The sequence below is a fragment of the Acromyrmex echinatior genome, chromosome 19, assembly GCF_024713525.1.
Source record: "Acromyrmex echinatior isolate Ae372 chromosome 19, ASM2471352v2, whole genome shotgun sequence".
NCBI classification, from domain to species: domain Eukaryota; kingdom Metazoa; phylum Arthropoda; class Insecta; order Hymenoptera; family Formicidae; genus Acromyrmex; species Acromyrmex echinatior.
Genome location: NC_141870.1, coordinates 4,849,824 through 4,862,120, shown reverse-complemented (window position 1 = coordinate 4,862,120; position 12,297 = coordinate 4,849,824). Strand labels below are relative to the sequence as shown.

Here is a 12,297-nt window from a genome sequence, read left to right as displayed (position 1 = left end):
TGTTCTCCACACGGATTCTGCTCTCCACAGATCCTCCTTCTTCTCCTCCTCCTCCTCCTCCTCCTTCTCTTTTGAAAGAGCCGCGGAGGATGGAGAGCTGGAGAGGCTTATGATAACGGCAATAGTATCGAAATACGGATGCTTATCCCATGGTATTGAAGTATCGTGTTTCATTTTCGATAGTGAATGCTTTTCATGGTACTCTTTTACTTTTGCTGACGGTTCGACATCGAGAATCCTATATATGATTTTCTGTACATTACATTTTCAATTTTTTAAAATTAATTTAAAAAATTACTATTTTTACGAATAATTCTCGTCGTTTACATTCGATTTGTTGACGTAAATTTTTAGACATGCTAAGGTTATTACAAATATTCCTGTCACCGATGATCTTGCTATGATATTTCATGATAAATTTACTGAATTTTTCAATTGTAACATCATTATCGAAACGAAAGCAACAGTATTCTTGTCTTAGGATGAAAATTGTTTACCACATTTATCCGATAAATTGTATACCGATTTATCCAATAAATCGTATTGAACGTTAAATATTAAGTAGTATTAAACGTGATTAGAGGAAAATGCATACTTCGTCTAGCGATAAATTAATATGAGCCGTATTATAAGGATACTTCGATATCTCCATGTAACGTCGCATTTGACGTAATCCGCTTAAACGTGCATTAGCTACAATAATCCTCGGATATACCTACAAAATATATTGCGAACTATAACAATAAGTGTCCACAGATGTTTCGAAATACGACTAAATAATGCATAGACTTCGCGACAATATCTTCGTAAGTGGCAAAATATTGTATATCCGCACATAACAATCTTCTCTTTTATATATATATATATATATATATATATATATATATATATAATACATTTATGTTAATTTGTAAATGACGGTATATTGATACAATTTAAACAAAGGCGATGTTTTTAATAGTGCAGTAGCAGCTTAATTAAAATTCTGGGTAAAAAATGCTTTAGTAGTTAAAAAATTTCAAACTTCATACTCTCGATTCCCGACATACTCTTGAAAATTCAAGTTACATAAAAAATTCGCCCTGTTTATCTAATAATCTTAAGACCACATGAGACGGGATCGTTTTACGTAAGAGAAAAAAAGCTTGGGACGCAATCAAGTATCTCGGGTTATACAATGTAAAAAAAAAAATCGTGTATCGTGTGTACTGAAACAGAATTTTTATTAAGAGACAGTTCTGTCCTTTCAAGGAAACAAAATTGACATACGACTCATTATAGAATGGGTTTGTGCTAACAAAATCGCGAAGACAAATAAAAAAAAAATGTTTTATAGTCACGCGCAAACCCATCTTTACAATTTGGAGAAAGAAAAATGATAACGTTACGTAGAACAAGAAAATTTTTTGAATAATTTTGTTTTATACCATTTACGGATTGCTTTCAAAAAAACGGTAACACCTAACGAGAATAATTGTCTTGACAAATGCACATAAAAATCAGAAATACAGGAAAAGTATTTCATCTGCGCACAATTACGCACGAGTCGCGAGTTATTTGTAAATGATATGCAAGTTGCATAATATCGCGAAATCATTTTATCATATTCTTTAGGGACGCACTTTCCTGTTTCATTAATTATGTAATCCTAATTGTATCAATTATAAAATTTAAACACAGCAAAGATATGTAAGAAAAATTTCGCAATCTTATGCTGCTTGTATAATTTACGAATAACCGAAACTCAGATTTCAACGTCACAAAATAAATCGATGTCCGTTACACATTGTCGAAAAATCTTGGTTCATATCTCGTTAATAATAGTAGCAATAATATTAATAATAACAAAATAGTATCACATTAATCATTATAGTAGCCGTTCATCAGGTATGCCATTTGGATGATTGATTCCGCAATTTGATAAACAAGTGTATATAATAATAAGTTCTTTAACAAAACGGTAAGCATGGATAGTTGATAAACTGATACTGTTTTACATTTCAAACGAATTATACTTTTTTTTTTTTTTTATATTTCACGTATATTGGAGATCTAATTCCAATATTATTAATCGAGCTGCGTATGTTATTCGAACGCGGATTGTTCATTTAGATGTTAAACTTTCGATGCGATCGATTCTCGGTTCGTTTGTTGGGAATGTGCTTGCACACAGCTCGCCACATTGGGTTAACCAATGGAAATAATTCAGGCGAAGGTACGAGATCTACGAGATGCTGTTAGAGAGCTCGTTCTCAAGATGTTCCCCTTCACACTTACGATTTAAATCGTAGACATTGAGAAGTAGAATTTACCCTCCCCCGGATGGAATTGGAGAGTCCTACACAATTCTCGCACGTTACCCGGATGTTAACACATTTACTTCCGAAATCGTATTTCTATACGTCGTACGAATTACATTCGCTTACTTTCATATCAAGGGCACTCCTTGTTATATTCAAGATTGGTTGCAAACCGCACTTGGATATATTTCATGAATCAAACATGAAGACGTGGTAAAAAATACCAAAGTAAAAAATATTTACTTTGGCAACTTGCAGCTGCGAAACAGGCATCAACTTATTTTCCAGCATTTTTTTTCGCAAAAAGGATACTCGTCTGTAATTTGGAATATAAGAACGATAATATATGTATAAAGTACGGCTGCAAGAGAGAATAGATTATAAAATTACCACGTTCTTCAGTCTGTTCATATAACATTGCTAATCAATGTTCTTTTTTTTTTTTGGATTTTTTAAGCCCACTTTTTTCTAAGTTTATATACCTCGCATAAACATCATTCTTTAGAAAGAGTCAAGTACAGCACGCAATTTTATAGAATTTTAATATCAATAAATGGATTTTTTGTTTACAAGTCTTTGAAATATACAAACATCGTGCATCGATCATTATGAAATCATTAAGAAGTATTAGGAAATAATTTTGATTATAATATAGAATAGTTTGTAAAATTCTTATTTAAAAAAATGAAAGATTCTTTATGCTTGTGTATTAGTACGAGCTAATTGACTCTTTCAAAAGTTGAATAAAATACATTTCGCAAAATAGACTCCATACAATGGATCTATCGATGTTTCCAATTACAGCACAGTAAGACTAAGTATTTTCTTCTTAGTCTACGTAATATTGCCAAAAAAATTTTCAAAGAATCGCCATATAAGCAAAACAATAGAAGCTAATAGAATAAGAGCAAATTTTTGTAGTTTGTAAATGGGAACATTTCGCAGATTAAATTGTTTGGCGAAACGACTGTTATTACATTGAACCCATTTACGTTTTGTTTATATATTAAGTAGATAATAAAAATGAAGAGGGACCGTAATATTAGACTATGACGCAATCAGATGAGATTCCGATTGATCAAATTAATATGCAGTGGGCGACAGATCATTTGATCAACAAGATCGCACGTTAATTTAATTCATTACAGTATCTTTGCAACAGTGACACAAAAAAGAACTTAATAAATTATTAAATCGTAGCAGATATAATTGCTGGTCTTCCGGTCTGCTCTGGTTGTTCATATTATATGTGGTCAACGGCACCATTATTATCTGGCAGATTATTTTTGTTTTCGTTATCTCCATTAAGTAGAAGACAGTGTTGTGAGTAGATTATCCGATTGTAATCGTTAATGGACATTACCGATAACAAAGTTGTTGCAATATCAATACTGACTTCTTATTCGATATTTATCTGCCCCTATAGTTATAACGGTAGCTAAATACGTTGTTAGAAAAATTTTGCCGAATCAAAGACAATCGAGGAAGCAAATAGAAATTTAAAATAAAATAGACGCGGTTTGGTACATCATATTTTGACGTATTTCAATTATAGTACTGCTTTCCGTTTCACGCAATAATCTTTGCGTGATTCATTATATTACATTAATTTACCCCTTTTTCATTCAATCGCGCATAGATCACGAATGCACGTATACATGTCTGCAAATCGGGTAATAAGTCGCAAATGCGATCACTTTGCAACTTATAATTCAGTTGTGATTTAGCAATTTTACCCGATTGCGATTATTTTGCAACTCATCGTCCAATTGCCATTATTTTGCAACTTATTACCCGGTTGCGATCATTTTGCAACTAAAAACTCGCTTTGCAATAAATCCTCGATAAACGATTGTTTTGCAACTTATAAATCCGTGGTAAACAAAAGCGATAATCGCGCAATGATGTTTACCTAAAGACTTCTTTTTTCATATTACATTGACGAGTTAGATTTATGGCATTTGCGATCAAGAATGTATAAATTTTCCAGAATCGTAGAGTCGTATATGCGAAATAAATTATCTTGCAAGACCACAAGACAATGTGCAAAGCACATGATAAGCTAATTCGTGAGTATGATAACGCATATATTCATTTACATTAGATTTCACAAAAATGCGAATCTATTTCTTGACATTTAACTAGCAGAGCTACGATTGTACTCTACGAAAATGGAGACTCGCGGAATATATCTGAACTCGAAAATGTATTTTGAACTTGCGTCAAACTTAAGCCATATACTTGGTGTCGCTATAAACAAAAATTACGTATATTGGTCGAAGGTTGAAGGCAGCGAGCATGAACAACCATTCGTCCAGATCACTATTCTATACAAATCAGTTTAAATGTCCAATTGTTAGCAATTTCATTTTCTTTTTTTTGTGTCAGCAGTTAACTCATTACTGTTTATCTATTATCTACAGTTTTTCCCGTGATAAGCTCACAGTTTCTGATATTACAGCCCTAAATACATTTTAAACCTGCTTCTGTATCACCAATATTCCATTCAAAGAGGATTCTTTCCTCTCAAATATGAAATATTTTAGTAGCGCAGATTGTTCCATACTTTTCACATCCAAAAACCTAAGTCATATTGGCTGGTGGCTTTCGAATTCTTAAATTTTAAGTATAGTCATGCATACGAAACATTAATTTCCTGCACCTCTTTTACTCTTCTTCGTGCTTATCCATATTTTTATGGAGATCTCTAGAGATTCTATGTCGATATCAATACAATAACTTTGGCAGTTATTTTATCTTTCACGACAGATAGAGTATTCATTCATAATGCTTCACCTTACATTCACATTCCAGTGTGAGTTGCGTCTTCATGTGCATTCACTTGCGATTCATGTATTCCGTCTTTCGCGCATTTCCATTAATTTTAGCAACCTTCACAATTTTTGTTAAATTCAATTTTAGCCCCCGATAAACTGTTGTATAATTAAATATAGGCTGTGATTGGACATATATTATTATCAGCATCAGCCATAGAATCTCTATTATTGTTGTGGAGAGTCCACCAGCCAGTTCTTTATAAAAAATAATTATATAAAACTAGTCAATTGTACAACCTCTGATTCTCAATCACGACATGGTAAAAAGAAAATCAAATTGCATTTAAAAAAAAAAAAGAAAAAGAAAATTTCACTAGCTGTTGAATAAACAGAAAAGAGACAGTTTAAGTGTTGACAAGTGATTTGAATTTCAGAGTTGTATTACAATCTTGACAAATAGCAAAATCAAGCCATGATCAAATATTACAACTGATATTTAATATATCCAAATTTTATAAATCGCTAAGGGCAATTTATTTATATATATTTATATATATACACGACCTTATTGATGTCAAGGACAATTTATATATATATGCATGACAGTACAAAAGTAATGAGCACGTGAATCGTTATGTTGTACTCGGTGAGATTGGCCCGATAGATTTTCTAAATCATATGCCCTTTTTCTTCATCGTTAAAGAACAACAGAAGAAAAAAAATACTGGAAGAATGAAGCCGTTGTATAAAAATCCTCTATTAAAACGATATTGTATGTCCTCGCATGTAATATTTACAGTTATGATAAAATGCAATGATTGATTATTATGTTATTCACATATCTGTTTACATATTGTGCATCTTGATAATGGCTTGACTCTGATTTGTTTTAGCTTATGTACATTTAAATGTATTTATGTACAAAGATTCGCATCGACATTTACGCGACACTTCAATCACTCAGCTCATTATTACTCATACATAGTACGCTTTATTTACAAGTGAACTCACTTTTTGACACACTTTCACACACTTTAAACTCTTTGAGCGTGTGTAAAGCTTCGTTTTACCACAGTGCATCGAAACTACTTGGACACATTACCCTCTTCCATACTATTATTGTCTTCTGGTCTCGCCACATACAAACTGGGGTCTATCACCTTTGGGATAGGTTTAATTTCTGTTCCAAGCTCTTGTTCGATACGATGTAGATTGAAGCGATCTTCATACGTGATTAGGTTAATTGCTATACCTAAGTGGCCAAATCTTCCAGATCGGCCGATTCGATGCAGATATGTCTCTGCCATCTTCGGAAAGTCAAAGTTGATTACGACGTTCACAGCTTGAACATCAATACCACGAGTAAATAGATCACTGCTCACCTATAAAAAAAGAATTTAGATTTAATAAAAATTTTAATAAACAGTTGAATCACATATAGATACACTAGTATAATTTGTTCAGTATGTATATCACTTGACAGATAACGTAATTATTACGTATATAGTTAAAATGTAAATAAGATTTTGCAAAGTAAAAATGTGGACATCTTTTGATTAACTTACGAGATTTCGGCATAATCCTGCACGGAAATCATGGAATACGCGATTTCGGTGTGCCTGCGCCATTTTCGCGTGTATATAATAACAGCAATATCCAAGATCTGTTATTTTCTTAGCCAACAATTCGACACGTTGCGTTGAATTACAGAAGATTATGCTTTGCGTTATTTGCAGCTATAAAATATATAAATTAATAATACATTTACTTTGAATACATGCATCAAATTAAAATTAAATTCAGTTTATTAACATTACCTTGGAGAATAGCGTGTTAAGGCAGTGAACTTTTTGTCGTTCCTGTACAAAAGCGTAGTATTGTGTTACGCCTTTTAAAGTCAACTCTTCCATTAAATTAATCTCATATGGATCTCTTAAGTGTTTTTCCATAAATTGTTTCACAGTTAAAGGAAACGTTGCTGAATACAGCAGAATCTGACGTTCGTGTGGTAATCTATAAGGAAAATAATACAACTAATAAATATCAGGAAGTAATACCAATAAAGAGCAGTGAGTAGTATAAATGTTATTTTCAATAACTGATAGTATTTTATTACGCGTATGACGTAAGTAAACATTTCTATATTAGCAAAATTTATTACATTTAATAATACCCAGTGGAAAGTATGGTAACAACATAAATTAAAATTGCGAATGAAATAAATAGTAAAACTTTGGTAAATCTTTATGCGAGAGCCAATTAAAGTTAGTCACTTTGATTAGTCAGTTTGACGCACTAGAGAATGCGAATATGTTGCAACATACCTCAATTCGATAAGACATTTCACATTTCAGGCAATTTAATTAAATATAAAATGTAGCATTACAAGTATGAGTGCATGAAATAAACATGTTATAATTGCTTCAACTTTAATTGTCTCTCATACTTAAAAATATTAAATTTGAGATATTTTTCTGCATATTCTTACAAGATTATCACAAATGTCTCATCCTAAAATTCCATAATTTTTCCCTAATTTCCAGAATAAAATTTCATAATTTTCCCTAATGATTTCAATATTTTGAATTCTTTTGTATTTTTGTCCCGATTTGGAAATCAAATATTTTGTTGAGAAAGCAATTTAACATATCTATGTAAATTACTATTAGTGTTGCTGACACTGCTTGTATTTAATTGTTAAGTTGGTAGTATTCCAAAACTGCGTAGATATGAAGTACGCATATTAAACTTCTTTAAAGCCAAGAATTTTAATTTTCCAGATTTTGCAAAATTCCCTGACTTTTCCCTGATTTCTCTGACCATTTTCAATTTCCCTGATATTTCCCTGATTTCCAGTTTTGTGGCAACCCCCCTGTCATAGATATCCATCTACCATAAAAGGAGTGTATGGTTAAATAAAGAAATTCTGTGTAAAATAAAATGTATTTTTGTACAGACATACCTCGATATTACATGATCCAACATTCCTTTAAAGTCTTGTGACAGCAGTTTGTCTGCTTCGTCCAAAACTAGAATTTTACAATGTTCCATATTTGCTACATTCTTTTCCATTAGATCAAGGATCCTTCCTGGCGTTGCGATTATCACTTGCACTGAAAGTGTAAATTACGCGAGTTATACATCGGTAAATTAATTTAATGCAGATTATTGATAAATTATTTACACTTTACTGTAGATATCTTACCTTTTTGATAAATCCTCATAATGTCGTCTCGTAAGTTGGTTCCTCCAGTAGTAACCATAACTTTTATATCCATGTGTTTTGCGAGCTCAATACAAATCTGTGATGTTTGTAGTGCTAATTCTCTTGTAGGCACAATTACCAGTGCTTGGATTACGTCTTTCCTTGGGTCAACCTAAAACAGCAATGTATGACATTAAGCATACAACATTCAAAACAAATTTTTTTTCAAGTAAACATCTTTATCATACTTCTCTTTCGCCGATTTATCGTACCTGTTCCAGCACTGGAATTGAATATGCTCCAGTTTTACCAGTTCCATTTTTCGCACGTGCCAAGATGTCCTTACCAGAAAGTGCAATGGGAATACTAGCTTCTTGGATCGGTGATGGCTTCTCCCATCCCTTTTCAAAAATTCCCATCAATAATTCACGTTTTAGGCAAAATTCTTCAAATTCGTTACCACGTGTGTCGGTAACATCCTGTAATGTATATTTCAAAAGTAAATTTCAATTTAAAAAACTTGAATGCTTTCAAGAATTTCTATCTACAGAGATAATAGTAAAATTAATTAATTTCAAAAATTCAACTATAACAGTAATAAGGCTCAATAAATTTAAAAAACAAAGACAAAGGACTACGAGCCTAAGATTAATCGTTATAAAATAAAAATTTTTTAAACCGTTAATAAACATGTCATCTAGTTAAAATATAAACTTTAATTTGCCGGTAACAAACAAAACAAAACAAACATTTCGATCCCTGTTGGATCATTATCATTTTAACTAGATGACATGTTTATTTATTAACGATTTAAAAAATTTTTATTTTACAACGATTAATCTTAGACTCGTAGCTCTTTGTTTTTATATTCTTCAAATATTCATTTTTTATCTAAAAAAAAATTTTTTAATAAATTAAGAGATAATCCAGATTTGAACATAAAAATTTATTAATTTTTCCTTATTTAGTAATTTATTAATTTATCAACTTTTCTCTTTTTTTATCAACTGATACTTATTTTAATTGTTTTATCGTTTGAAATAAATTGAGAATAATTCAAATTTAAAAATATAAAAATTTATTAATTTCTTCTTACTTAGTAATTTTCATTCAATTTATCAACCTTTATATCAACTTTTTTGTATCAACTCACACTTGTTTTAATTCTTTTATCCTTTGGTGGAATCTTTAATTTCGCTTTCCAACCTACATCATCCATTTTATCTATCTCTGATTTGTTAGATAAACCAGAGTTTAACATATGATTAGAGTTCATATGCGTTTCGGTCATCATTTTGGAAATATTGTAGTATGTCTACTATCTTTTCCTGACAAAAAAAAAGAAGAGAGAAAACATCATTATCTGTACACATATATACATATATATATACATATATATACATGTACACTACTTAAAATTATCACAATAATTTCTTTGTGCAATTTTTGTAAAATTTAATGCCACACATACATTCATTTATTATGCTTTTCTGTCAATTCGTATTTTTCCGTTATAAAATATTTATATTGATAAGGCATTGCACGCCTTATAAATAATATTAATTATATTAACAATTATACCATAACAGCTCTGATCTTATAAACATATTCAAAAGTATGTATCAAAATTTGTAATAACGTCTGAATAGAAAGTCAGAAGGGGAACAAAACCAAACAAAATTGACCTACAGTGACTGTATGTCTTTAGATACTGTGTTCGTTATGAATACATTCAAATATGCCAAGTGTTTTTGTGTGTTTGGATATAGAAGGCACAAGTATAAATACTTTGTAGATGAAACAGTTAACTGTGCTACAAAAAATTTGATTTCTCTTTCATTTGTAACTTCTAATTAGCACAAAATTTATTAAACAATTAAATGAAAATTGCATAGCTGTTTATATAATATATTAATCTATTTTAATCCCCTTAGGCCCAATTGCATCAACATTACTTTGATTTTAAGCAAGGCTTAAAACTCTCTCCGTCTTTCTTTCACTTTAAAACGAGACAGAGAGATTTAAGTCTTGCTTAAAGTCAACAGTCAAAGTAACATTGGTGCAACCAGGTCATAGAAAGAAAGAATTATATAAGCTAATTTTAAAGTATACAAAAAGATTATAGATTCAAGTAAACTTTCATTTTAATCGTGCAATAAATAATATATGTTAAAAAGGAGAGGCTTTCAGTGCTTCAAGATTCATATGGTTGAAACGTATTGTGTGCGGAATGTATTCAAAGTCTTACTCGTACGCGACGAAGAAACAAAGGAACAATCTCGATATTAAAATTTATCTCGTTATATCTCCGAATGATGAAACTTAATCTTTGAAGGTACAGAAATTCAAAGAGAAACGACAACAGAAGGTATCGCTGCTCGTTTAATCGCGAGTTTGCTCTTAATTAACGGTAACAGATACGCCGCTCGTCGAATTCGGGGGAATTTCAAACGCGCAACCGTTCGAACCGTCGATAAGGTCAGACTCGTGAATGCGATTTGCGCGTTAAATATACCGTGGTCAGCTCGCTCTGTTCCCGCGTGGTTTCAACGAACGCTAATCGCTCTAAGGGGGTTTCTTTTTTTTCTCTTTTTTTTTTTATAGGTCAGATCGCGACTGGAACATCTCGTTTCACGCTGGCAAGTTTCTCGAGAGGCAACGGAAAGGCCCTCGGGGCAAATATCGTTAAGGCCCGGCGCCGAAATCAATTGATATTAGCGCGAGGAGACGCCGGGTCGACGGGAACGATGGAATGCGGGAGTCGCGAGTGGACGCGCACCTTCGTCCGCGTGTTCCTCACTTACCTTGAAAACGAATGGACGTCGATTCCGTGTGTATGTATGCACGCCTCGAGCACTCGATCGGTGAGAAACAACACGCCAAAATGGCCGTTCCCCAATGTCAATGATTTCGCCGACTTCTCGCAGCGCCAGTGACCGCGTCGGAGCACCGTTTTCCTCTACGGTGCAATGCCGCGCTGTCGCTTCGCTCTCCTCACACACTCACGCTCTCTCTCTCTCTCTCGCCCTCTCTCTCTCTCACACTCACACTCTCTCACACTCTCTCGCTCTCCCTCTCGCTCTACCTCTATCGCTTCTTTACTCGTTACGCTTCGGAAAAAAAGCGTTCTCGTGTATAACACGCGGTCCCGACTATCAGTCTTTCGGTCTGTCTCTGCGACTTGTGATTTGCGTTCCGCTTTCAGTATCTCGAAATCCCGACTGATGCACTGCGTCGAATGCGAGCGACGATTATTGCTTGTTCGGTGTACACGATCCGTACCATGAAAGAATAACAGAAACAAGATAACGTAACGACTATGGAATATCGTCCGCCAGGCGTTGTTTTAAGACGGTTCTCATGAGAAACTTGCGATCGATTGCGGAGAACAAAACATACCAACAGATTTGTTCTTTACAGCTGAATTCCTCGTATCTTCTGTCTTTTCCCTTTTTCAATCCATCTTCAATCGTATATATGTCCTGTGTTTTGATTTCAGATAAAACGGCGAATATAACGTAATAAGGCTTAAATACAATAGGCACAGAGAGTAATAAACTGTCCAATCAGAGCTCTGGAATATAATATCGAATTTACACACCAGAGCTCTAATTAGATGGCTCGTTATTCATTGTTGCCTGTGCCTATTGTGTTTAAGCTTTTGCGGTATAGAGAACAGACCCGGCAACGTCTTGTAACACGAATCACGTAGTTCGAATTGTATGCCGGAAATTGACCAATCTCCGTGTGCCAGGTATGGAAGGGAAGACGTGTTGCTGGCGAAATCAAAAGTGCAATTCATAGTCCAATCTTATATCTTCAAAATCGTCTTTTAAGTTTAGTTTTAAATAAATTAAATATTCCATTAAACCAATAAACCGGTTATATAACTGGTCTTATATTTAAACGTAAAGGCCATTCCATACAAACTTGCATAGTCGCATAACATATGCATAAAGAAAATCATCCAATCGCATTTTACGTTTGTCTTTATCACAGAAATGTGGAATGGCCC

General features: G+C 33.0%; 1 protein-coding gene across 1 annotated transcript; it reads right to left on the bottom strand.

Annotated features, from left to right (window-relative positions):
• Window positions 1–1,199: 1,199 nt before the first annotated feature.
• me31B (ATP-dependent RNA helicase me31b) lies at window positions 1,200–11,642 on the bottom strand. The gene is made up of 8 exons (XM_011063800.2): window positions 11,087–11,642; window positions 9,436–9,610; window positions 8,555–8,761; window positions 8,283–8,454; window positions 8,040–8,190; window positions 6,895–7,090; window positions 6,643–6,813; window positions 1,200–6,459 (listed from the first exon to the last, which is right to left on the bottom strand). The coding sequence occupies exons 2-8, from the start codon at window positions 9,574–9,576 to the stop codon at window positions 6,163–6,165; spliced, it is 1,335 nt and encodes a 444-aa protein (XP_011062102.1). The 5' UTR covers window positions 9,577–9,610; window positions 11,087–11,642; the 3' UTR covers window positions 1,200–6,162.
• Between the last annotated feature and the right edge of the window lie 655 nt (window positions 11,643–12,297).

Bases quoted from the DNA above. Each gene is read 5' to 3' on its own strand.
- me31B (XM_011063800.2), bottom strand. From the start codon at position 9,576: ATGATGACCGAAACGCATATGAACTCTAATCATATGTTAAACTCTGGT. The intron at 8,455-8,554 runs GTACGATAAATC...TTGCTGTTTTAG, and splicing joins CAATTCCAGTGCTGGAACAG to GTTGACCCAAGGAAAGACGT. The intron at 8,191-8,282 runs GTAAGATATCTA...TTACACTTTCAG, and splicing joins TATGAGGATTTATCAAAAAG to TGCAAGTGATAATCGCAACG.